General features: G+C 37.0%; 2 protein-coding genes across 2 annotated transcripts; both read right to left on the bottom strand.

Moving 5' to 3' along the window:
• Positions 1-1,659: 1,659 nt before the first annotated feature.
• On the bottom strand, positions 1,660-8,610 carry LOC136812455 (peptidyl-prolyl cis-trans isomerase FKBP9-like). The gene is made up of 5 exons (XM_067068956.1): positions 8,465-8,610; positions 6,483-6,723; positions 5,962-6,095; positions 4,115-4,501; positions 1,660-2,226 (listed from the first exon to the last, which is right to left on the bottom strand). The coding sequence occupies exons 1-5, from the start codon at positions 8,573-8,575 to the stop codon at positions 1,891-1,893; spliced, it is 1,209 nt and encodes a 402-aa protein (XP_066925057.1). The 5' UTR covers positions 8,576-8,610; the 3' UTR covers positions 1,660-1,890.
• A 2,045-nt stretch (positions 8,611-10,655) lies between these two features.
• Positions 10,656-27,336, bottom strand: LOC136812444 (mitochondrial inner membrane protein OXA1L-like). The gene is made up of 7 exons (XM_067068944.1): positions 27,112-27,336; positions 16,129-16,321; positions 15,112-15,578; positions 14,690-14,878; positions 13,604-13,711; positions 12,203-12,365; positions 10,656-11,339 (listed from the first exon to the last, which is right to left on the bottom strand). Exons 1-7 carry the CDS (start codon positions 27,229-27,231, stop codon positions 11,170-11,172), a joined length of 1,410 nt encoding a protein of 469 aa, XP_066925045.1. The 5' UTR covers positions 27,232-27,336; the 3' UTR covers positions 10,656-11,169.
• Between the last annotated feature and the right edge of the window lie 70 nt (positions 27,337-27,406).

Here is a 27,406-nt window from a genome sequence, read left to right as displayed (position 1 = left end):
GCAAAAAAACATCTATTTCATCGAAAAATTGAGCAATTTGGCTAAAAACATTGATGTATACTTATTAATAGTGATTATTATAGATAAAGATGCGTTTTTTGAGCTGAAAAATTCTTTTTTTACAAAAATCTGTTTGAGTCATCTCTTACCGGGGGGGGGGGGGGGCAAAAAATCCCCCCTACAACTTTTTTTTCAATAGCTTTTTAAGGGATTGTGATGTGGTCTTATGATTAACTAACTTTTATTTTGGCTCATTTTCTCACAACAATATTTTTTGTCAAACATCCAATCATGCTGACGTGACCAAATTAAAATTTATATAGTAATGCTATGAAATTGAAATTTTGACAGTAGTTTTGTATGGACAAGACTAAAAATTTACAGAAAAAAAAATTCTGATGACGTCATAATTTAAAAATGATGCGCCAAAATCAAAAGAATTAATTTTGGAGATTTTGGCGCCATAAAACTTTCCAAATCTGATTGAAAATCGTTAGTGGGGCGTTTTATTTGGCTACCAGAATATCAAAACAGAATTCATTGCGAAAATTTCGCTTTTGCTGGGCCTACACGCCCAGAACGGGCTTCTTGTTTGTCTTTCATTTTTGGTCAAATCCTCTGTAACTCGGTAAAGAAATCCTTTTTCTTTCGTTATTGCTTGCAACACTGTGTTCTTGTCCTCTTCGTTCGTAAATGTGACTTTGATTGGTCGGTATCTCGCTTCATCTTTCTTCGTAAATTTACCGATCGAGCCGCCAACCAATAATTTTCATCAGTCCCATGAGAAAATCCAACACAAAATGATCCAACGCAAATAAAATTTCAATTACTCCCAATGTAATCTTAAGTATACGAGGCTGAAAATGTGCCAAAATCTAAGAACAAATTAGGAACAATCTGACCCTCGGATTACAGAGATTACTAAGGAAGCACTGATTTTAACAGATCTAAATTCCATACTAAGCCTACTGTGAGAACATTTAAGCCTGAAAATGTAAAAAATTTAAGAACAGCCCAATCTGAGCCGAAATTAATTGGTTCTCATAAAAAAGTGTGTATACTTTTATATAAGAGCATTTAGACTATCGTCAAAAATGTAAGAAAAATCAAAGGCGAGCCTGGATTTCTTGAATAAAAAATAATTAGGGAAAAATTAGTAAGAATTGGATCTTACAAAGTATTGCCTTAATTTTTCCCTAAAAATAAGAACAGGAGAAGAAAAATGTAGCTTAAAGAACCAAAAAATTAATAGTTCTTATAAAAAAGGGTGTGGTATGCTTCTTACAACCTACTAGGGTCTGCGAAATACATCATGGAAAAAGTCTCACACCCACGTGTTACCTGCTCGAAAAAAGTGTAAAGTGTAAAAAAACATCCATTTTATGTAAGTTACATGAACGTTGAAACAACGTTGTGTGGACCGGCTACTCGGTATGAAAGAAGAATGTTGATAAGTTCTTGGCATCATGTTTGCTGGTCAAAAGCATCCACGTTTTTTCATAAAATTTTATTCAAATTTTCAATTTTCATAAAATTTTCTTTTACTTGAAAGAGAGAAGCTTTTTTGTGGCGCACCCGGTATAATTTGTTCCAATAAAAAAAAAGGTTTAGCGTGGAAGGGTTTGCAATGCCTTTAAAAAGAGAGGCCAGGAACAATGGTTGTCTTAAAAATAATTATTCAGCTTTTTTGGTAAAGTCTTGTTTTGAAAAAATTCATGAACATATAAATAAAAAATATCTGTATAAAAATATAAAAATTTCAAAATTCTATGTTTTAAAATCTAGAAAACCCTAAAAAAAGAGTTTACCAATCGCATGGTATTTTATAATTTTCCTAAATTCACTGGATTAGCGGGAAAATAAAATAGCCTTGCCTAAAATTTTCTAAATCTACAGTTCTTCCTTCTCATCTTCAGGTCTGTCAATTTCAAAAAGTTCCACGTCGAATATCAGGGTGGCATTGGGCGGAATTGAACCTTCACGCCCTGATTTACCGTAAGCCCAATCTGGGTGTATCGTCAGACGCCTTTTCTCGCCCACACACATATTCAACATACCACGATCGACGCCCGTTATAACTTGTCTGTGTCCGAGTTTAGCTGTGTAGTTTCCAGAATGAAATTCAGTACCGTCAGTGAACGTTCCAATGTAGTGCCATTTAATGGTGTCCCCTTTACGTGTCTGTTTGTCACATTTGTCACTGTCTACCGTATAAGTCACTTCGATCTGTTTTTGAAAAAAAAGATGAAGTTTCAGATTTTAAAAAGGAAGTAATATGGACACTAGTAGTAGCAGTAGCACACGTTTTTTTGGGTTTGAATGGATGACCTAAATATTAAGAGCGAGTTACAAACATCCATAGGCTTCAAAAATTCAGAATGTTCTTATGAAAAAGCGTGTATGGTAGCCGCTGTACCGATGCAACCCCTTAATATCTCTCTAAAAGTCACCAAGGTACTTCCACCTACTGAGCTTTATATAAACCCTAGATCAACAATAGCAGATATAACTTAGTCCAATGCTTATGGAAGTCAATGTTTTTACCATGTCAGTATCCCGTGAGGGGGGGGGGGCAGTGGGTTTACAAATTGACGGTATGCGCGGCGAAAAAAATGGCTTTTAGAATAGCATCCTTACAGTCCAGAAAAAAAACAGTGAAATTCATACCCTTACAGTGCATTTATCAAAAGTCCAACCTTACAGTGCATTTCTGATATTTTGAAAAACATACCCTTAACCACCGCACATACCCGTCGGTCATTTTGCCTGACTGCCCCCGGTCATATCCAACAGTATTTTCACTATGGAGGCGTCACTAATCTTCAATAATGCTTTAAAGTTCACGAAGTCCATGAAGGTGATAAACGTTGATTAAAACAGCTGGGAATATGAAATCTCCAGTGACAAAAGATTTTTGTTTCAGTGTAAGAGACATTCGTCGTGAACGCGCAGTCAATGTGTATGAGAGGGATGGGCCTCAGCCTACATCTCTGTGGAGTCAAGTATGATTTTGTAGAGAATGCTGCGTCTTTTCTATGACATCATACGACGATGCCTGGAAATCTAATTTACAAAAAACCCTAGCTGGGTTATACATCTCAGTCATGCGTGCGTCCTTTCAATGTCTGTTTCAATGATGTGTAAGCCCGAAGGAGTGGAATAGAATTTCATATGTAGGATCAGAAGCTAGTTTCAATATACTTTTTTTTAATGATATAAATTTCTGTGATGATTAAGTTTCACGGGTTTCGCAGATTTGGATGTCATCCGCGAAATTAAGTCCCAATGAGACCTCTTTCGAGAAATCAACGAAGCGCTAATAATACGTTTTTCGACAACCAACAGGCATAGTTTCGATATAGCGTAAAAAGGCACAAAATCCTGAAAATATTGTTCCACTATAATGCCATCCACGAATAAAGTCCGGCGAAATCTTTTAATCTCTGCGAAAATTTATCTCATTAATGTATATATAAGCTCTACCCCCTTTTTACACAAACACCAGATCGAAAGTAATATTTATACCCCTTGATTTCAAAAGATCTATCACACAAAAAAAGAAACCGATTTGCGGCGCAAATCTTAAGGTAAGACTTGGAAAGGTTGAAGTTTCTAATCTAGCTCTTTTGGCTTTTATTTAATCCCTCTGCCGCAAAACCCTCGTAGGTGTCTTTCTAAGCGTATGTGATGGTTTTTTTACATGGGTAAACTCACCCAAAGACACCATACTTAAAGATAAAAGCCCTCCATTAGAAATTCTTAAATTCCAAGTAGCTGTAAATGTACGCTGTATGAAAATGTTTAGCAAATAGTTTTTGATAGCACAAGGCAAGGAAGCTCTTGCTAAAAAATATGCACATCTTACTCACAAATTTTTAATTTTTGTTTATTGAATTTCACCCATTCTCTTACATTCTATTTGGATTTAGTTTGTGACGCGAATATTGAATACTTTTCAATAATTCAATTGTTCCACCCAATTCTTTCGCCTCGAACTTTACCACCTTCAATGAAACGTCATTTAGCAATACCCCGATGTTAAAATACCCCAATTCATCCGAGCTATGTCCCATACTTACTATCGGTAAGCCGGATTAATTTCTTTACGCCATACCTTTAATTTTTCATGATCAGGGTCAGCTTTTTTCGAAAACTCCTGATGTTTATCAATCTCGTCTCTACGTCCGTCAGGTTTTTCAATACTCAACAACTCAACGTCAAAGATGAGTATAGAATTAGGCGGGATTGTTCCAGAAACGCCCCGCGCTCCGTACGCCCAATCAGGGTGGATAAACATACGCCTCTTCTCTCCGACACACAAACCAAGCATTGCCTTGTCGACGCCTGTGATAACCTGACCGTGTCCAAGTTTGGCGTGAAATTTTCCTTGATCGAAAACATGGCCGTCTAAAAGTTTCCCTTTGTAATTCCAATAAATCAAATCGTCCTGACCAGATGACATTTTACAGAGTTCAGGATCTTTCTTGTACAAGTCTTTGAGCTAAAAAATAACAATGATATTACTCTCGGGTACCTAATAGCCGGGGGGGGGGCCGCTAATTAATTTTTCGAAAATTTTCCACCCAGGACATTCTTATTCCAACCCCCCCCCCCGCTTATTGATTTTTGGGAAATTATTTTTTGAAAGTTCCCCCTCTTTTTGCCCTATTTTCCTTTTGCCGATGTATCCAGCCGCCTTTTCGAACATTTCCACCCAGGACATTTTATTCCAACCCCCCCCCGCTTATTAAATTTTGAGATTTTTTCCAACCCCCCTGCTTATTCCAAACCCCCCGGCTATTAGGTACCCGAGAGTATGCGTAATTCGAAAAAAACCTCGAATCTCATGGATTATCGATACTTCGATGACGTCAATTAAAATGCTGATAACCATGAAAATAATTTCAAATATTGATCAAAGATGCAAATAAAAATTTTCAGAAAGTCAAGATTTTTCATTATTTGATGACGTCATCAATTTGAATTTGTCCCATTCAAAGAAAATGTTTGATATTCACAATCATTTCACTTTGAGGCAAGTAAACTTTTGCACACCCCTGTGTCAGCGCCCCGTTGGAACGACTTTCCTTTAGTAGCGATGAAAATTTGCACTAGTAATCTCATGGTTATGAGGGGTAATCGGCATAAATTTCCCGAGGTCAATTTTGAAATTTTTTGAAAATTCCCGAGTGCAGCGATGTGATTCCTGGTTAATCTCATGGTTTGGATTGAAATTCTAACAATTCTGGAAGAGGTTAATTTAACACTGGAAATCAATCTGAAACTTTAAAAAGAGGTCTCAAAGTTATAGAAACGCGAATCGAGTTTTAATTGGATAGATTCCATTTACTTAAGTCTTCGAAGTTAATAAGAAATTCGTAAAAAGTGATGAATTTCCAAACGATGGAAATTTCACTTTTGCGGGAGATTACAAAATCTAAGAGAGAAATTACAAAAGCTTGGAGGAAAATTACAAATTAACGTCAGCCAAAACGTCAATCGATTTTCAATCAACCATGAGATTACTATGAGAATCTCTACAGGGATAGAATATCTGATACTCATCATAGCTCACAAAAGCCAGTAGGCGTGGTTCTAAAGTGAAATTTTTCTTTCCAATAGGCCTTCTCATAAATTATTTTGAGTGAAACAACTGTCTCGTTATGAAACCATTACCAAGGTCTCTTGAGTGCTCAAGTGTTAGTTGTATAAATAGAGTAAACTTCTTATGAACTCCTCTCGGAATCAATTACTATAGCAATATTTTGAAAACGAGGCAAGAGTTACGCGTGACGTAATTTATGAAAACGTCAATTTACAACGGGGATAAAATCATTGCGTTACTTTCCCAGGAGGGTTGAAATTTCAGGATTAACATTTCCGCAAAGTTTTTCTCAGCTTTCGAGCCCAAATACACTTGATTTGAAAACAGTATAATGACAAGATTTAATTGAAACATACCACAAGTTTATTTTCAGCAGTCACGCCACCATTTTGTTCAAACTTTTCATCTAGAGTCTCGACACCATCACCAGGTCTTTCAACTTTCAGAAGGTGTACATCAAACACAAGTACTGAATTTGGTGGGATGTTGTCTGAAAAATAAGGTTTATTGAAAATATATTGTATACATATCGAAACATCTAAGGAAAATTTGGAATTTTGTTACAGTTTACTCTGGAGTCGTTTATAACCCGTGTGATACAGTAACATGGGTGTTATATGATAATACGATAATAGTTAAGGTATAACATCAGTTTGTCCCTTCCACCATCTTTTTGCTTATTTTCTCAATTACATAGTCGTCTAGCATACCAGACTAACACCTGATTGGCCTAAAATTGGTCGTTTAGTATTAGAAATACTATACTCACTATAAGAGACAAAAGTAACAACATATTTAAAAGTATTTGTATCTATTGAGGGTATGCAACGCTGGAAAAAGGCAATCAATATCAATCACTAATTGAAACGTTACTTACCAGTCCCACTTGTTCCGTATCCCCAATCAGGGTGCATTGTCATTCTACGTTTTTCACCAACACACAAACCCCTCATTCCTTGGTCTACACCATATATGATAGTACGGTGGCCCAGTTGTGCATGGTAATTTCCTTCACCAAAGTTTTTACCGTTGAGTAGCATTCCTTTGTAATGCCAGTGTATTATGTCATGTTCTTGTGTGCGGTATTTACAATCTTCCACTTTGTATTTGTCTTCTAGCTGAAAAGAGAGAATTGGGCTATTCTAGAAATAGTCTGTACGGGGTGGCGTGTGTTCTTGCTAAAAGAGAGGATTTGGGCTATTCCAGATATAGTCTATCTGTACCCCCTTTGTTGAGGAGGTGTTACTTCTAGCTAAGGATAGAATTGGGATATTCCAGAAATAGTCTGTATCCCCTGTTGGGAAGGTGAGTCTTCTGGCCAAAAATGAGAATTGGCCTTCGTCGTCTAGATCCTTCATTAGCGAGGTTGGCTTGCTTAATTAATTAATCTTTTTATCTATAATCAGGGGACACAATGAAACACTAAAAACACTACAAACACTAAAAACACTAAAAACACTAAAAACACTACAAACACTAAAAACTCAACTGAATCACAACACCAGAAGGCACTCGATGGAGAATTTTCTTCCGTCAAGCAGAAGCTCTGAAGGTCAGGAAAATTTTTAACATCTAGAAGGTTTGGATTACCGAATTTTGTAGTACTAAGTGCATTTGACTATAGGCAGGTTAGCACCACCCCCTATTCTGCCCTGTTTAGTGGTCCTGAGTGGCCGGCACTCAAGGTAGCCACTATTTGGAACCTTTTAGTACCCTAGTTGACACTAAACTCGAATCATGGGAATAGAGTAAAAATCTTTACCTGGTTTTCTTATAAAGTAGAGAATGAAAGTATTTGTTTTGATGATTGTTAAAGTCACTTGCTATAAAAACTTTAGAAAGGGAGATTTGACCATTTTTTATAAGTGAGCTTGAAAAAAAATTCCAAATTTGAAGCACTTTCATTTTTTTCGCGACCATTTAATTCTCGCAAAAATGTCAAAAATTTCTGACATTAAAGTAGTACTCTATGATATCATTTGATTGTCTTGAAATTTATAGCATGCACCATCCCGCATAGCAGTTAGTAACTCGAAAGTACTATTTGATTTGGTTCAAATTTATAGTACACCCCCCCCCTTACAGCAGTTAGTACCCACAGGCCTAAATTTGTCATATTCTGGACAAGAAAAAATGACAGCAATGGTAAGAAAGTGCAAATTAAAAAATCAGAAAAAAAATCAAACCAATCGCGAGAAATGGTAATTTTCCCTAAAAATGAAAAAAGGAAATTATCTCAAATAAAAAATCCGATTTTACCGGATTATTACTTTTTTGAGAACTATACCCTCTGTATTTAGGTAAAAAATCAGAAAAAAACTAACGAAGGGAATTCGAAAATCCGATTTTTATTCTACGGTCAAAAAATATTTTCCGGAAAAAAATGGCTTAAGCCACTTTTTAGAGAACCATGTCCTCTATCTTTTTGCCAAAAATTAGAAAAAACTAATGAGGCAATTTCTTTTGGGCCTAAATTTGCCCAAAAAAACTTTATTTCGAAAATCGGGCTCCGTCACTTTTTGGGTAGTGTCATGTATTACTATGCAAGAGATCAGAAAAAACTTATGAGCCAATCCCCAGAAAAGCTGGTAACAGACGAACGAACGAACGAACGAACGAACGAACGAACGAACGAACGAACGAACGAACGAACGAACGAACGAACGAACGAACGAACGAACGAACGAACGAACGAACGAACGAACGAACATCGTTTAATTTATAAGACCTCCGGGGTAGGTCCAAAAACTAATGAGCTAATCTCGAGAAAAGCTGGTAACAGATTGACGAACGGACGGGATTATTTAGTAGGTCCAATAAAAACAACACTATATCTCGTTGATACAAACATGAACTTACTTTTAATTTCTTTTCATCTGAAACTCCACCAGTTGGATCGAAACCTTCATAACATGTTATCCTGTATGCCAGGCACATGAACAAAACAACGCCATTCCACCAGGCAACCATTTTGTATTTTTTGTAATTTATCTTATTTATCAATTTTCTGGAAAGAAAGAATGACAATTTTTAAGATCATAGCAATTATATAATTTCGCGAAATGGGCTGCTCCAGAAGGGGGGGGGGGGGTTGGATGAACTTCTTCAAGCCAAAAAGAAAAATTCTTAAAATTGTGGAATAATGGCAGAGTAAAAAAAACTCCTCAATCAATCTTTTACTTTACTTTTCTTGGAAATTCGAGAATATATTTTAACTTCTGCTGGAAATTATGAAAAAAATTCACCCTAGGAAATATACGTGGACGATGCTTGGCCATCAAACTTCTTAGGAAAAATGCAAAAAAATTCCCTTAGATTCTCTGAAATGTCTTCACCCCTGGAAATGCTCGTTCACCCCTATGTCCATACCCTTTTTTTATAAGAACAATTTTATAAGAACAATGAGGCTCAAAAATGCCAAAAATTAAGAACAATTTAAGAACAGTGGAGAGGCTGAAGTTAGAGAGTTATAGCAAAAAGAATCACTGGTTTCTAAAATCCTATAAATAGTAAAGTAAATAGTCTAGACTTGTTTTTTTATACCTTAGAAAACATAAGAACAAAATTAGAACAATTCAAGGCTCAAAGTGCCAAAAAAATAAGAACAGCCGAGCCTCAGCAAAAATTTACTGGTTCTTATAAAAAAAAAAGTGTATGGAATGGATATAAAATTGAATAGCCCAAAGTTTATTTTAAATTTCAATTGCACAGTTCTCATTTTTGGTTTACCTTTTTTTAAAGTAAAGATTTTAATTACAAACTTTCTACCCATTTCTAACAACAACTACGAGGTAATATAAAATCAAAAAAATCATGAACACGAAAACTAATATCTATAAGCCTCTTTCTAAAATTAGGAGAATTTAGCTGCTTTCTAATAGAGGAGAATATTGACTAATTTTTTTTCAAAGTATAATTGCACACTGAATATAAACAACTCAAACAATAGACCGTATATTGAGGATGATTTTTTAATTAGAAACTAATTGCATTTACTTCAACAAACAGAGCTAAACAAAATTAAACAGAATTCTGAAGAGCTAAGAAATTTGAAGCATAGAGAATAATTTGCACTGACAGTTGTTTTTTTATAAGAAAAAACTTTGTAACAATGTTTATAATGAAATAAGCAAAAAAAAAGAATAACTTTTATTTTACTTTATTAGAACAATTAGGCTCAAAATCACCAAACAATAAAACAAATTCACAACAGTGCTGAGCCTGAAATTGCTGAATAAAAATCACGTATAAAGCATAAAATAGGAACAAAATGAGAACAGGATAAGAACAATTTGAGGCCTACAGTGCAAAGAAAATAAGGCCTTAACAAATATTTACTGGCCCTTATAAAAAAAGGACCCAAAAATATCACAATAAACCATAATTTCTCCTACTTCCACTTCGTCACTAAACTTCCACTTACTTCATCATAGCGTTTACGAGTTCCTTCAGCCTATAAAAATGAAACATGAACTTTCCAAACTATAACTGAAATACTGATACTCTATATCTCAATCTCACCATGTACTATGATCTCTCTTATCAAAGAAGACTTTTTTGATCATGTGTCAAAATCAATTGAGCGTGTAATGATAAAGCAACCCGAGTTACGAATGAATAGGAAAATCTGATTTGCCACGTTGATAGTTTATAGCACTGTTAACCTCTATCAAAATAATCTACTGTCTTAACCCTTAAACTGCTCTCCTTCTAAAAACAAACACTTTTGTCATGTTATGATATTGTTTAAATTCTGTCAGACTATAAAAGTCATATAAACATTAATACTTTTGTCAAAACATGATGACGTCATCATAAATCGGAGGGACTTCCGCCGCTAGAAAACAATACTTTACTTCACGATTGTCTTTATAACAGTTATATAGTGGGACCTCTAATTAGCAGACACCATCAGAGAGACAGGTCAGTGTCCGCTAATAAGAGGTGTCCGCCTTTTAGAGTATCCGCTGATTAGAGGTTCAACTGTATAAGAATACACGAGGCATAGCTTCGCGTATACCGTACTAAGGTTTCTACTTTGGCCCATCTATAAAATAGTTTTCGCATAAGGAAAATTATATCTTTCAAAAAAAAAAAAACGAAATTCGAAAAAAGTATACTAAATTTTATACACACAAAAAATATTGCTTTAAAAAATAAAAATCAATAATTATTTTATTCTACCAAGAAATTTTCATACTTTGAGAAGTCCAACCAAAGTAATCGACATAGAATTGAGACACAACTGTCTCAAATAATGAATGGCAAATTCACTTTGTTGATCAAATAAATGACCCAAAGACCATGTCATATCCATAATTCGATGAATGCTGATGCGAAATTATTTCATCTGTTCGATGCGATTTCTTTAGATAATGATCACTGAAAGGTTAGCCTTTATCAACAAACATACAATACGCGAAAACCAGAAAATAACCTGCCGTTTGCAGCTATTTCATTGTTTTCATTTGCAGATGGTGGCAAAAAAAACGTTTCTTTAAGCCGTTTCGATATAGAAGATTGCGTCACGACGACTACCTTCATTTTCATGCCCACCTGCGAAATTATTTAGCTGTTTTCTTGCTTTCCTGGAATATTTCTTCGTTCTGTTGAACTCGTTTCGGATTGTAATCGAAAGTCTCTTCGTAAGTGTTCTTGAGAGAAGATTTGTATTCTCGCTCTTTCATCTTTTCTTCGTGTTGAACGTGAGCGGCTTCAATTGCACCTTTGTAACCTGTGATGTGATAAGAACATTCAAAATATTTGAAGTCTTTGGCTGTTCTTAACATTTTGAGTTTTAACCCTAAAATATTCTGAACATCTTATTTTCACCATTTTGTAAGTATTTTTATCCGTTTTCCTAAGAAATCGGGTGTTTTGGAGTCCGCGAAAACCTTAAAATGTTCTTAAAACATTGTGCAATACAAAAATCTCTTACGCTCCGACAAAGTAGGATAAAACCGTTAAGGTTCCCCTTTTCTACTATCGGCGCCGAATTATTTGGCAAAAAAGGGGAATTCCCTCAAAACTTCAAAATTGCAGGTGATTTTTAAGTGCTTTGAAGTACAGTTCGGAAGTAGAGTTTAAAAAAACTCTTGAGTTTTAACATTAGACTTAAGACTTACGACCTTAGGATCTCAGGATCTAAAAGCTCAAAAATGTTCCAATACGGTTGAGAATATAGCCTGGAAGCCACTTAACCCCTCCCAAATCGAAAAATCCGATGAAGCAAAGCGGAAATACTGAAACCGCAATTCTCGCTTCGACCTTTAAATTCTGAAAAACGTTAAAATACCCAAAATTGACAATATATTTTGGTGCTGATTGTAGTGGTAACTTTAATTTTAAGGACAGTGAATGTGTACATAGGTAATTTGGCGTATCCGAGATCGAAGATGATTCTTCAGGGGGTCAGTCACTAAAATTGTTTATATCCTCTAGCCATATGTACAATCTTTATTTTCTGGAAAAGTCCATTTTGATATTTCTTATCGTAGAGTTGTTGATGAAAAAAGGTTAAAATACTATAAGAAAACGTTGAAGAGTTAACAGAAAATTAGGTTGGCTGACGGTGATATAATAGAAGAATACACATACCAGCTCTGAGGTTCTCTATAAAGGATCCTTGTTTAACGGACGGATCAATTTTTGGGACGATGGTGGGCGGGATGCCAAAGTATTCTTTGACACCGGGAACTCTCATGACACCAACTTGAACCAGGGATAGAATGTTGGATGTGAACCAATAAGTGAAGATAGCCTTTGATGAGAAATAGTATTGACAAATTACAAGCGGGAGTTGTTTATATGGTTACACGTTTTTTTTATAAGAACAAACTATATAAGAAAATAAGGCTTCGAGGCCCAAAAATTTATAAACATTCTAAGAACATTTCTAAGAAGGCTTTGGAGACTTAAAAACATGCATTTTCTTAAGAAATTACATCAAAATGCTCAAAAAATGCTGAAAATAAGAACATTTTAAGAACATTTTTAGGCTTCAAATCCAGAAAAAACTAAGAACATCCGAAGGCTTCGAAAATTTTTGACGTTCTTATAAAAAAAAAACGTGTATGCCAAATAATGGCTTTAAGTAATTGTTGCAACGGATATTTTACTATCTCAACTAGAAGTATTTTAAGCCACAACACACTGCTACACATAATAACGTACAATTTCAAAGGACCTGTAATTTATGTATTTAGAGGCTTTCTTCAGATGGGAAAGCGAATAAGGCCAGGCTATAAAGCTACTAGCAGAATTTCGTGACTATGAGTCTCCTTGTATGTTCGACTTAAGGACGTGTTGGACAACACACTTCCGCGATCAGAATTTAATGCCTATTCATTTTTGTCGGCCGAAAGGCAGAAACTAGCGCACTGCAGTAATATTAAAATAAATGAATTTACAGTAAACTCTAGTCTAGCAAGCTAGACGACTAATTCATACATAGTAGAAATAAAGGGAACAATTTTAGTCGTCTAGAAACCTTTGTGCACTAACTCCAAACAAAAAAAAGTGTCAATATTGCAATTATAATTTTTTCCCGCTCAAAAAAAAATCTTGAAAAAAAATGTTTGTGGATTTGTGTATTGAAAGTTTTTCATTTGAGTTGATTTTGTTTTGAGAGTTTGTTATTGCTTGATAAATTGTTTTCTCGCTACGCAAGTTTCTGCGTAGCTAGCCGGGGTATCTATAAGGCTGGAACACCGGATTCTTCCAGTCGTTTTATACAAACTAAATCCCGTATTATTATTAGTAGTATTGGTATTATTGGTATTACATTACACGCATTATAAACGACTCCAGTCTAAGTAAACTCTCGCTTATTCAAAATTCTATAATTCGAAATTGTTTTTAGTCCCCATAAAGGAGAAACCCCTCTTACAATACATTATATAGTTCAAACCTCGCTTCAATTCTTAAACAAATTAGATGCCCCGTTCGAGTTCAAATCAGCGAGAGTCAACTTAGTGTTGTTGTTTACACTAGACTTACAGTTGGGAAGTGATAGGTCAATGGTACCATGACAACACACATTCCACGGAAAACATTTTTCATTGTTTTAGCTTGATCGTTAGCTTGCATGCCCATTTCAGCACCAGTCTAAATAAGGACAGACTTTGAAAAGTTTTTCACAATAGAAAGTATGAGAAATTTCATAAAGTATGGGAAGAACCGTTGTAGTTGTAAAATCAGACCCAGCTCTGAGTAAAGTTTGTGGTATACCTTAAGGGTATAAATTTTCGCGGGGATTAAATTTCGCGAATTTTCGCGTATTTCGTCTTTTTCGCGAAAGATAATCCCTCGTGAAAATTTCAAACTCTCATCTCTCGCTAAATTCGCAAAATTTAATCCTCGCGAAAATTAAGTTTTTTACACTAAAAATTCTTTCAGCTAAGAAACTCTTAAACGGGTCTCTATTACTCGAATGTCTCTGTAATTCGAATAAATTTTCATTCCTCGTAGCCGTTCGAGTTATGGAGACTCTACTGTACACATAAAATCTCGTAATCAAATTAACAAAAAATGTGAAAATCTGAAAAAATTCGCCAATTCGCGAAATTAAATCCCCGTGAAAATTAACAGTCGAAGTTCGTCGCAAAAATAAGTCCTGCGAAAATTAAATTATTTCGCGAGGGAAGCTGTCTCGCGAAAATCAGTTGCAGCGAAAATTAATTTCCTTAAGGTAGATAAGTAAAACTTAGGCTTCATTTTACAACTACTTTAACTTGAATCAGAATATAGTATTAAACAGTATTAAACACAAACAGAAACATTTTCGGTATTATAACTAATAGAGAAATGGATGTGAATTAAAATTTAGAAATGAAAGATTGCAAAAGGGTATTATCAAATCTAGACAAACATCATAATAAATCAATTTGTTTGGTGGGTGAAGTACATGTTTTTTTATAAGCAAGTGTCTGTTCCTATCTATATCAGGCTCGCGTTATGCTTACCATTCTATTGTTCTCGAACAATAGAGCCATTGTTTAGGTACCCAAAACTGAGCCTACATGTATATAAACGAAAAAAACATGTATAGGGATTCCTGACAAAGATTGCTACACGATTTCTCACCTCAATAGTAGCGAGCATAGTACCAGCACAGAGTAGGGGAAGAATGAAGTATGGATCAGCAGCCGTCAAGTCGGGGAACCACAACACACCACCAGTCTTCAAAGCTTCCACAGGGAGGTACGACATCTTTCGCAGTGCAATGAAAAAGGAGACGAATAGTGGGAGTTGAATGAGTGGCGTGATCAAGGCCTGAAATTTGAAAATCAGAAATTCATTTTATACTGGTTTGGCAGAAATCATTGAGAAGTAGAGTTTCAATATGATGGATGTTCTCACAAGTGTGAAAGAATTTGCATTGGCAACACCATATTTAGCTGAAAAAGTAAAAGTACTTGGTAAAAGATTGTGGTACGAGACAATATTTAAATAGCAAAGCAATGTAGGTGTACAAGACAAGCCGAATCGCAAATACCAGTATATACCTTAGCTGGATGACAATCATGTTTTTGAAAGAGTTGCTGCAATTCGATTGACGCTTGGGCTTTCATCATAGGGTTTTGAAAGTTCGATTTCTCCTTCAAGTTTTCTTGTAATCTGTCCAACTCAGGTTTAATCGCTGACAGCTTGGCTGAGTTGATTTGCCCTTTGATCATCAGTGGGAAAACTAATGCTCGAAATACAATGGTTCCAGCAACGATAGCCCCCCACCAGGGCATACCACATGTCAAATGTAAGAAATCCAGTGCATTGGTGATAGCTCCTACAGGTGTGTAGCCTCCTAAACCGAGCTCTGATAAAGGGATGTCTAGAGGTAGCCCACTGGCGAAGATGTCTTGTGCTGTTTCAGTGATACCTCCTCCACCTCCCCCGCCATCACCAGGAGGAAAGTTGACTGCTAGAGGATCAATGGCACTGTCCGTATTGGTAGTTGCTTCACTTACCGAGGAACCTGTGTTTGAAAGAAAGGACAAGATGTTTTCAGAGACTACTTGAAGATATTATCACTAGTTCATTTTTATTAAAGTTTTTTTTTGATTTTGTTGCTGCACCAAAATACTATTTAAAATATTTGTAAAATATTTGTAAACATAACACAACTGTCAATTAAATCTTCTGAGCAATAGTAAAGTGAAAAATTATCAAGAGAACTTTTTGCAACATAGATCTCCTTCGTGTTCAAAATTTTTCCCTTTTATGAGGAAAAAAAACAGAATGTTTCAAAAAAACAATCTTTTAGATCTGGAGGGGTAATCTAAAGAGTCCGGCATTTACTAAAAATAGACAAAAAAGAACGACGAATTTCATAAAAAACGACAGATTACACCGTACACAATCCTAACCCGGTTAGTTTATCCACCCCTACAAATTCATTCCTCTTTGTTTATTACAAAGATTAACTACATATGGCTAATAAAATAACCACAAATTACACATGCGTGTTATAATGAAAGATTCTTTACATGAACAGACTGTCTGAGTATATAACAAGGCGATCTTACCAGTTTCTCCACTTCCTTCTCCTTCGACTGCATTGACAGATGTTGTGTGCAAACCGCACGAGGTGACTGCACTCAAAAGACCACAATTAGGTGGTGGAAATGCGATTGATACTTTGTTAGCAAATGCATGGTTAAAGCTGTTTGTTGAGGTTATTGCCAAAATTGAGGTCCTGTTAGACTTTGTAGAAAGGGCCTAAATATGAGGAAAAGATAGTGAATATGTATAAGATGCTAATTTTTTTCAAATTTATTAATTGAATACACAAGTGCAGTTGTGTTTGACTTGAGCATCATTAATGCTTTTACATACTCACTTTCCAAACGAAACGTGCTAACATCCAGTTTCCTCTTAACAAAAAAAAAAGTGTTAAAAAGTTTTGTAATTGAAAAGGAAATTGATGAATAATTACAAGAAAATTGAACATTGCTTGTTGACTCCCTTTAATAAAGGTTGACCTAGTACTATCATATCATTAATTTTTAAGAGCAAACTGAGATTATTGTTCATAATCAGAAGACTTTCCTGGTCTGCAATTTGTACATAAACTAAAATCCTCAGAAAAAACAACATCATTTATCTACAGGATGTATTTGCATTAACAAGGATGAGAGTTACCTGAATCAAGTTCAAGTTCCCAAAACAATCATTAAAAACTTGAAAACTTAAAATGAGACAAAATGATCGATTGCGAACGTGCAGCAGCCAGAATATTAACAAACCAAATTTTGTCATTCAATTCCCAAGACAGCGCTTCGATTTTTAAGGCCTTGTTTACACGCTAAAGTAAAAATAATTCCACACATGTAAATGGGTCAGTGTTTGAAGTCCGGCAAAATTTCCGGGAAACAGCAAATCCTGTTGGGTCTTCGCCGTAGATCTTTTTCTCAGGAAGTTGTTCTTAAAATTATTTTTCAAGGTTGGCTTGGCTCAAATTTTTTCATTTATGGCTCAAATTTTAGGTAATTTCTCATAGTTTTTGAAAATGTTAATTTCATTAAAAACTGCAGGTTATTTTTTCAGGAAACCCTTTAGAAGTTTTGGGGCGCATTTTTGCCTGCGAGTCAAGTAAACTATAAAGCACTTTTGCTGCATTAATCTTTGATACACAATTTGGCGGGACGCTAGTGTGACTAACTGACAAAGACAAGATCTTTATAAGAACAACGGGAATTTGACAATTAAGCATATGTAGAAGAAAGTGTCAAAGAGCATACCGTCAACTGCTCTAACTTGGGACTATCTGACAAAACATGGGACGGTAATTCGGCCACCATTTCAACGAACCTCCAAAGTCATTTGATTTGAGTTAATGAACAGCATATTAAAAAATACACGATTTCTTTTTTGCACTGAGTAGGCTTTTAAATCGAAATATGAAAAAAATCCATAGTGGAACACACGCGAATGTCTGGAACAAAGAAGACCATATTAGTGGCAAAACGATGGATCGTTTGACGTCACTTGCACGACAAGTTACACACTCGTTATTTGTTAATCCCATCGATCAGGCGATAGGCGGTTAGGCGGTGGGCGTTCTCTAATTCTCCAATCGGCGTCCGGTCATTTTGAATAAAAACAAAAAAGTTAAAAGGGGCGCGCTATCAGTTAAAGTTATCAACAGAAAGTATGATTGATAAACTTGGTGGAGTTACCAAAATAAATTTGTTGTCAAAGCAGGTCAAAGAGATTTAACAGTAAGTGAAAATACAGGCCAGATATCAACAGTCCCATGTTTCGACCAATTGTCCCAAGTTAGAGCAATACCTCTTGTTCTTCAGAAAAACCAAAAATATTGGCCTTAATTGCTTGTTTTCAGTTCCTGTAGCCAATAGTGTGACCCCCTGTATTTCTATTTTATTCTGCGCGGGTTTTCAATAGAGATGTCACATGACTCAAATCCCGCAGTCTTATTGGACTAGAGAAAGCGAAAGTGAAATTGCGCGATCTGATTGGATGAAAAAAAGACCGTGGGAACTGAACCGAAAATAATTCTCATTGTAAAACAAGATGACGGCAAGAAAAGCACGTCTTTTGCTTTGGATGAAAGGTTGTAAACATAGGGTCCTGCAAGGTTCAGGTACCCCCAAAAAAATTAGGTACCCCCAATCATTTTGGTACCCCCAAAATTTTTAGAATTCTAAAGTAACCCCCCAACTTTGAGTTACCCCATTTTTAATTTTTTTATTGTTAAAAATACAAAAAGGGATTTTTTGCTCTTTTGTCATTCCTGGGAAAATACTTCCATGGCGGCAAGCACTTCTTTTTCAGCAGGGTGTCATTTTTGACTATAATTTTCCAGGGTTTCAAGAGATTGTTATATACCACAAACTTTCAAGGGTTTCTAGGGTTTTTAGTTGATCTTTGCTAGTTTTCAAAGATTTCAAGGAAATCTGTCGACAAAAGGAGAAAGGTTGGATTTTCAATTTTTGTGTAAAGGAGGGCCCTTAAATTGGCTGATAATTGATAATTTTACAACCACCCATTCTATCACCCAGACCTGCCGATATAATTCCAGTGGCACATAACGAGTTAAAAGGTAAACCCCCTAAGAATGAGCGTGGAATATCCCCTTGAGTCTCAGGGGTTCCAAAAGTATGATTTCTCATTTTTAAGTCACTGTGATGTTTGTATCCCATGCAATGGGAAAAATTTTGTATTTCTGAAAATGGCTGAAAATGGCCACAAAATTTGGCATTTCAAGGGTTTTCAAGGGTATAAATCTTGCATTTCAAGGGTCCCCAAAATAATATTGACTTTTCAAGGGTCTTTCGAGAATTTCAAGGAATTCAAGGGTGATGACTTCATACAAAAACAACAGCCCCCGCCCCCACTAATGAAAATGCAGGTACCCCCAAACATATCAGGTACCCCTAAATTTAAGAATACTTCCAGGTACTGGCTTTTTTAACACTTTTTTTTTCTAGGTACCCCCAAATCTCGGGGGGGGTGGATCCTATGGCGCGCAAAAGCGCTATAAAATACTATCATTTTTATAATACTATCTTCTTCAAATATAATACTATCTTTTCAAATATAATACTATCTTCTTCAAATATAATACTATCTTTTCAATAAATCTTTTCAAATATAATACTATCTTTTTCAAAGAATACTATCGGTCAAATAATACTTTATTTTGCATTAATACTATCTTTTCAATCATAATACTATCTTTTCAAATATAATACTATATTTACTACTGCTTTTTTTGAAATTTATTACTTTCTTTTCTTTAACTTATTGCTATCTTTTCGAGGCCGGGGGGGGGGGCAATGTACCCCCAATAATTTTTTCAAAAGTGGTTTTCTGGAAAAACCGAATTTAATAATATTTTTTTCTTCCTATATCACAACTATTAAGCTATTTTGATGTGTTTTAGACCATCTAGAGGCTCCAATTTTCAAAATCGCCCTGACAATAAACTGAGGTGTTACGCGCGTTTTATTCTTTTGTTTAATGATATAAAAAACTGCAAACTTTTTGCAACGTCATCACATTTTTGACACGGCAGTCAGAACTCCTTTTTAACCCGTGAATTTGTCTTTAACTTACGGGTTGGTCTAAAAAGCAGGGTAGCCAATTGGGGTAGCCAATTTGGCTAGGTTGTGGGGTACCTAAATATTTTACAGACCAGAATAGAAATACCGAAAATGAATGTATAGAACCACATTTTACTGACCAGGGAGCATGAATCTGATTGATACTTAGATTGATCATGTATGATTCCAAAGATAAACAAAGATATAAATTACCAAGTGTTAATGCACGAGGAGTAAGAAATAGCTTCATTATAATAGAGCTATTTCAAAAGACTTTTTGTACCTATTATAAGCTGCCAAATTTAAAAATTTTGAAAGGAATTAATTGTTTGAAACATCTAAACATGATTTAAATTAAACAATAGATTCAATAACGAAGGATTGTTAAGATATGACAAGATTAGAGATCATATGGCCCAAAGGCGATTCCAAAGCTATTATCATCGAATTACAGCTTCACGGAAATAACAATTAAAAACATAAATAAAAGAAATCTAAAACTAAAATATTAAAAACTGTTTTGTATATATTTTTTATTCAGGTCTGTAAAGTTTCAAACGAAGCCAAGAAGGAAGACAAAATGGCGCCAGGTCTCTTGAGAAGTAACAAAGTTCAGTACCTTTGGAAAAAAGGCTATTGTGGCTGAAGTTCACAAAAGGATTCTTAAATTTTATTACATGGAATCATTAAGAAGATGTTGTAATAGTTATTTCCACATGAAAACAGATTTCAGATTTCAAAAGTTTAGGCAAAAAGAGGTACCCCATAACCAATTGGCTACCCCATTGGCTACCCTGCTTTTTAGACCAACCCTTAACTTACATTTTCGAGTTGGGAAATTGTAAGATGACGTTAAAATGGTATATTTGTGACGTCACAAAATACATGCAGCTTATAACTCGAACACGAGTTTTTCAACTCAAACTTATTAACTCGAATTTTACGAGTATTACATATTTGAAAAGATAGTATTATTTATTAGAAGAAGATAGTATTATTTATTAGAAAAGATAGTACCGTGAGAGGTCCTAAAGCCGACAGCCCAGCCTAAAGCCGATGGGGTCTTTCAAAGATACAAACTAAAATAAAAACAAACCTTTCGCTGTGACGCAACGAAGATACCAAAGTGTCAACTAAACTGAGAGATTTGATACACTGAACCAATTGAACCAAATAACAATAATTGCTTCTTATAACAAAACATATTTTTTTATTGCAATATGCACAACGTCATAAATGACAACAGTAGTAACAGCATCATAAAAAGTAAAGAGATGTTTTGATTTTCCAAAGCACACGAAAATATAAAAGAGGTCTGTGTACAAGCGTGCTCATTTTGAAATGTTACGTAATCAAGTCTGGTTTCTATTACTTCACACTGGCACTTGGCTTGATTGCGGGGCCGGGACTCTGTGTAAGGATACATATAGAGGACGTATATTACATTATTTTATATATTACATGATAAGAATACAAATAGACGACGTATATTACAATTATTATGTATTACATGACACCTTGCTCCTATTCTAGTAAAGATAATATATGTCGTCAAAGAGTACACTTAAATGAAGAGCTATCCGATTGCGGGCCTTCCATAAATAAACATCCGGACTTATGGGTGGTAAAGAGGGCGTTCATAGTTCCCGCCTCATTGATTCGATGTTTGTTATTCAAATTAAGTGCATCCTGCATCCGCCCTTTTTTCAACTTCGCCCCATTTTTACAATTTAGTCTGTTTGTTTCTTGATTGGGAAACCGTCAAGTTGTTTCGTATTTTTCCCGGAACGTCACTTTTATTCCAAAACTGTTTATCGTTTTAAACACGAGCAACTGATCCAGAATAAAAGGTAATTATTTTTACAACTCGCCACTTTTTAATTACATTAATTGACATCTTGACATTACAGCTATTTTTAGATGTTTGTTTCGAGAGTTCTAGCAATAGTTTCGTTCAACTGGAGAGGGAATTGTTTGTAACATAGAATTTTTTTCAACAGTAGTTCACGTTGCGTTGGTTTGGGAACGCGAAACCGAACGCAAACTACCCATGTAAACTTTTTCAATATATCCATCAGAAACTAACAGATTTTTGAAAGTCTGTAAAAAGTCTAGTTCCTGAATAGTTTACTATGTTCTATGGAAAATCTAAGCATCAGTCAAATACCTTCATCTTTTAAGATTGAAGACAAAAATTTGCGAAGAAAAATAAACCTTGAGCACAAAAAATGCTTTTTAAACACTTTGTTCCACCGAAAAACAAATAACTTTTACAGACTTACCTTCCCCAAACATGAAGAAGCCTCTACTAATTCATTAAATGAGATAAGATAAGATAAAACCTTAAAATCAACCAGAATTTACACCTTTCGTCCCAAAGCAAAAAGACGTGCTTTTCTGCCGCCCATCTTGAATTTAAAATGAGAATTCAGGAATTCCATTCGTTTCCAGCTCCCGCGGTCTTTTCATCCAATCAGATAGCGCGATTTACTTTCGCTTTCTCTAGTCCTAAGACTGCGGGATTTGAGTCATGGACTTATCTTAAAAAACCCGCGCGAAATACAGGGGTCAAAATAGAAATACAGGGGTCACACTACTGGCTACAGGAACTGAAAGCAAAGCAATTAAGGCCAATATTTTTGGTTTTTCTGAAGGACAAAAAGGGTTATAGGAAGCTTTACTGAACGAGGGATAATTAGGACAATCTATAAAAGATATGGACATAAAAAAGGCACTTTTTAGGGGATAATTAGATTTTACTTATAAACTTTAATCTTTACCCCGTCTCGGCCCTCCTGATATGAGCAATAATACTCCTCATCTTTTTAGATTGAAGACAAAATTTGCGAAGAAAATAAACCTTGGCACAAAAATGCTTTTTAAACATTTGTTCCACGAAAAAAAATAACTTTTACAGGACTTACCTTCCCAAAACTTGAAGAAGCCTTACTAATTCATTAAATGAGATAAGATAAGATAAACCTTAAAATCAACCAGAATTTACAACCTTTCGTCCAAAGCAAAAGACGTGCTTTTCTGCCGCCCATCTGAATTTAAAATGAGAATTCTAGAGAATTCCATTCGTTTCCAGCTCCGCGGTCTTTTTCATCCATCAGATCGCGCGATTCACTTTCGCTTTCTCTAGTCCAATAAGACTGCGGATTGATCATGTGACTTATCTTAAAAAACCCGCGCGAAATACAGGGGGTCACAAATAGAAATACAGGGGGTCACACTACTGGCTACAGGAACTGAAAGCAAGCAATTAAGGCCAATATTTTTGGTTTTTCTGAAGGACAAAAGGTATAGGAAGCTTTACTGAAAGAGGGATAAGGCTAGGACAATCTATTAAAAGATATGGACATAAAAAAGGCACTTTTTAGGGTGATAATTAAGATTTTACTTATAAACTTTAATTCTCTTACCCCCGTCTCGGGCCCTCCTGATATGAGCAAGGGAACCATGATGGCCACCCCTACTGAAAATTTCAGATCAAAACAAACAAGGAATTAATTCCTGTAACTCGAAGAAAATTGGAAAAAACTGGTTTTTGACTGTTTCTGATCCTAAAGTGCTATTTTTTGGTAAAAGCTATACAATTTATGTTTGGATTTCTAGAAAGCTTACCCATTCATTGTCAATACATTTTTTATTTGAAAGTAATCTCTTCATGGAATAAAAAGATATAGTCAAATCTTGTAGGGTCATTTTTCAAAATTTTTTTGCCAAATTCGATTTTCGCATTTCACCATTTTACCCTACGCAAACGCACGTGATTTGGGGGGTCGGAATTAGGCTGGGCTGTCGGCTTTAGGACCTCTCACGGTATTATATTAGAAAAGATAGTATTACACTAGAAAAGATAGTATTATTTTTGAAAAGATAGTATTATAAAAATGATAGTATTTTATAGCGCTTAATCGCGCGCCATAGCCATAGGATCCTATGGTAAATTCTGGTTGATTTTAAGGTTTTTGGTGCTCAAGGGTTATTTTTCCTTGCAGATTTTCGCGTTCCCAAACCAATCGCACGTGGTAATTACATCGCGGATATCTTGCTTCGAAACATTTTTGAGTTCCGGTGCAGACCAATCGCTGTAAATTGTGCTCCGGAATCTTCTGGTGTTTCCGGACCGCCAGGAGGGTCCTAATCGAAGCAATCCAGACCCGATCAGTCGAACTAATCGAACCGATTTTTTAATCGAACTAATCGAACCCGATCGAACCTAATCGAACGATTAGAGTTCGATTAATCGAACTAATCGAACTTTCAGATTTTCCTTAAAATTGTGAGTGTTCGATTAAGTTCGAGTTTGTTCCATTAGTTCGATCAAGATATAGTTCAATTAGTTCGATTAGATTTAATGGTTCGATTAGTTCGATCAAGATATAGTTCGATTAGTTCGATTAGATTTAATGGTTCGATTAGTTCGACCAAGATATAGCTCGATTAATTCGATTTGATCGAATGGTTTGATTAGTTCGATCTAAGTTCGATCAAGACATTGTTCGATTAGTTCGCATCAAAACCAATTTCTTGATTCCCTACATAGTATATTTCCGTCTGTATTTGAAAGCCTTAAAATGACGTCACAGCCAGTGCAAGTAGGGCGTTTAGCATAGAATTGGGAAGTAAGCCACACCCGAAGCCACAGTAGCCGGACGGTCTATCGACCCTAGTTCACCAACCACTAGTCCGTTATGCTTCATATTTGGACCACACCTTCCTTGGGTGTGGCCCAACCCCATCCGGGTGTTCCGGACTTTTCAAACCCCTCCGGAACTCCCCAGCAAGCCTCCGAAACTCGCGACTTTCCGCAAGCTTTGGGGGCTCCTGCAAGGCTTGTTATAATGAACTCGAAAAGTGGAAAAGATGTCCAGGCATAAAGACCGGCGATTTGGGTCGTTTGGGGCATTATACCGGATTTTCCTGGTTCAGGAAAGTCCGGAAATGCCCTTTTTAAGAGTACCGTAACCATAGCTCGGTCTCGAGGCCCCGAAAAGTCCTGTAAGCCTTTCTTAACGTTGAAAACGGTCTGAGAGCAAAGTAGAAGGGTGCCTTCGACCATTCCAGCCACGAAAGTCCGGAACGAATCCGGAAAACCGTTAATGCCAACTTTCTAAATCTCCGGTTTTAAGGGCACGCCTGAAGCCGGACGGCCTTCCTTAATGTTCTGATGGGTTGGGATGGACGCAAGACATCAGTCCCGACCCGTACGACCCTCGGCGGCCCGGTCCTGACCCGGACAGGGCCGACCAGCGGGTCAAAATGGCGATTTTTGGGCATGCGGAAATCCCTTTATAGCGAGACCCCCGGGACCTCCCAGACATCCAAACCGGTCGATATGCAAAGCATGTGTGCCACCCATTTCGGCCCAGGTCGGGGGGACCGTTCAAGGACCCCCGTTTGGTGTCCGGGAGGCCCCGAAATCGGTCCACGGAGCGAGCCAGAACAATTTTTGCCGGCTTTTGACGATACTTTGAGAAACTTTGAAGGACCTGGTGCAGGGGTCTACCCTCACATCCCCCCCGACCGGTGGGCACCAGTCGGACTCCCTGGACACCCGGCCGGGACCCCCAGGGGCCGTGCGCGGCGGTACGGTTTTTATCCAATTTTGACGAATTTTCGCATATTTTCAAGCCTTTCCAAGCCTTTTGAAGGCTTCGGATGACTGATGGAGGGTGCTGGCCATGAGGGAGAGCAAGGCAGAGGGCATCCGAATGGATGCGAAGGGCTGTGGTAGGCTGTGGAGGCCTGTAGAGGCCAAATTTGGTCTAACCGGGGCAGGTACCCAAAGGAGGTCATTTTTACCAATTTTTGCCAGCTTTTCACGACACTTTGAGGTACTTTGAAGCACCCCAACCGGTGCAGGAGAGTACCTTCACATTCCCCCTGAACCTTTGGCACCAATGGAACTCCCGGGAACCCCTGCCAGGACCCCCAGGGCCGGTCCACGGTGGTACCCAAATGAAGTCGTTTTTTCCCATTTTGACCAATTTTCACCATTTTTCCAATTTTTGCCGGCCTTTGACGACACTTTGAGGAACTTTGAAGCACCCCAACCGGTGCAGAGGAGTACCTTCACATCCCTCATAGCCGGTTGACATCAATGGAACTCCCGGGAACGCCTGCCGGGACCCCCAGGGCCGGTCCACGGTGGTACCCGAAGGCGGCCGAATTTTGCTGGTGAGAAATTGAGTAGGTCGTTTTTGGCAATTTTTGCCGGCTTTTGACGGCACTTTGAGGAACTTTGAAGGAGCCAAACTGATGCAAACGTGTACTCTCACATCCCCCTTGACCAGTGAGCACCGATCCGACCCCCCGGCACACCGGCCGGGACCCCCAGGGGCCGTCCGCGGTGGTACCGTAAGGAGTTCATTTTTTTTCCGATTTTGACCAATTTTCGCCAAGTTTCAAGCCTTTCCAAGCCTTCTAAAGGCTTCGGATGACTGATGGAAGGTGGTGGCTTTGAGGGAGAGCAAGGCAGAGGGTATCCGAAGGGGTCCGAAAGCCTATGGGGGGCTGTGGAGAGCTGTAGAGGCCTCAATCGGTCCGACCGGGGAAATTAGCCTAATTAGCCTGACTGACCAGCCGGTCCCGCAGGAGAACTTTGCCTGACTAAGTATTTAGTCGGTCCCGCCGGAGAACTTAGTCTGACTGCTTAGTCGGCCTCGAGCAAGGTATAAATAGCCAGACAAAGCACTCCAGGCATGCTCCACGTCCATACCAGGATGAAAGCACCCGTTCTCGTCAGATCACGGAAGTTAAGCATCGTCGGGCCGGGATAATCACTTGTCAAGTTGTCGAACCAATGGAACTTAGTAGAACTAATCAAACTAATGAATTGGCAAGTTATCGAACTAATCGAACTAGTCGCTAGTTTAACTTATCGCACTAATCGAACCTAATCGAGCTAATCGAACCCAACACTGGTCAAGTTGCCGAACTAATCGAACTAATCCGTAGTAAACCAATCGAACTAATCGAAATTAATAGAACTAATCGAACTAATCACCTGACGACTCATCGAACTAATCGAACTCGAGTTTTATCAAAAATTGTGAGTGTTCGATTAGGTTCGATTAAGTTCGATAATCGAACTCTAATCGTTCGATTAGGTTCGATCGGGTTCGATTAGTTCGATTAAAAAATCGGTTCGATTAGTTCGACTGATCGGGTCTGGAGCAATCGATCGGGCAAATCCCGGGTTATATTCGATTACTATTCAATTGCGTTCGACAGTGTAGTGTAAGTTTTGGTTAGAGAGTATGGATTTCCAGACTACTACTTATTACCTATGGGGGGAATCCAAGGCTAGGTTTGTAAAAAATTAGTGTTGTTGTTGTTTAGAGAAACAAGTTTTTGGATAACAAAAAACACCTCGACTTCCAGCGACTGTTATGTTAGAAACCTAGAACAAAAGGCAATAAAAATTATGCAAACCTTCCTCTGAAGAGATGTTGTTGCTTTCGACCGTGAAGAATTAGCATATCTTGAATTTGAAAAGATTTTAGCTCCACTTTTTCCACTTCTTGCAGCACGTGCAAAAAATCCCGCCGCCATCTTGAATTAATCTGTTTTCGAGAATGACCAGATTGACCGCTGTTGAGAATGTGAATAGCGTGGCAGAAATTTAGATTACGTAATATTTTGAAAAAGACATCCTTAAATTAGTTGAGTACTCAAAACACTGAAAACAATTTTTTTTGTCAGTTACAAGAAGAGTCATGAATAAAAA

Source organism: Clytia hemisphaerica, unplaced genomic scaffold, assembly GCF_902728285.1.
Source record: "Clytia hemisphaerica strain Z4C2 unplaced genomic scaffold, Clytia hemisphaerica genome assembly, whole genome shotgun sequence".
NCBI classification, from domain to species: domain Eukaryota; kingdom Metazoa; phylum Cnidaria; class Hydrozoa; order Leptothecata; family Clytiidae; genus Clytia; species Clytia hemisphaerica.
The sequence above is the reverse complement of the archived record's forward strand: the minus strand, read 5'-3'. Positions and strand labels throughout refer to the sequence as shown.

What these genes read in the sequence shown, in the direction of transcription:
- LOC136812455 (XM_067068956.1), bottom strand. Translation starts at nt 8,575, where the DNA reads ATGGTTGCCTGGTGGAATGGCGTTGTTTTGTTCATGTGCCTGGCATAC. An exon ending in CTGCTGAAAATAAACTTGTG is followed by an intron (nt 4,502 to 5,961) that starts GTATGTTTCAAT and finishes GTTATTTTTTAG; the next exon opens with CTCAAAGACTTGTACAAGAA. An exon ending in CTGATCATGAAAAATTAAAG is followed by an intron (nt 2,227 to 4,114) that starts GTATGGCGTAAA and finishes TTTCAAAAACAG; the next exon opens with ATCGAAGTGACTTATACGGT.
- LOC136812444 (XM_067068944.1), bottom strand. Translation starts at nt 27,231, where the DNA reads ATGGCGGCGGGATTTTTTGCACGTGCTGCAAGAAGTGGAAAAAGTGGA. An exon ending in CTATGCTCGCTACTATTGAG is followed by an intron (nt 13,712 to 14,689) that starts GTGAGAAATCGT and finishes GTCCTTATTTAG; the next exon opens with ACTGGTGCTGAAATGGGCAT. An exon ending in TATAGAGAACCTCAGAGCTG is followed by an intron (nt 11,340 to 12,202) that starts GTATGTGTATTC and finishes ATCACATCACAG; the next exon opens with GTTACAAAGGTGCAATTGAA.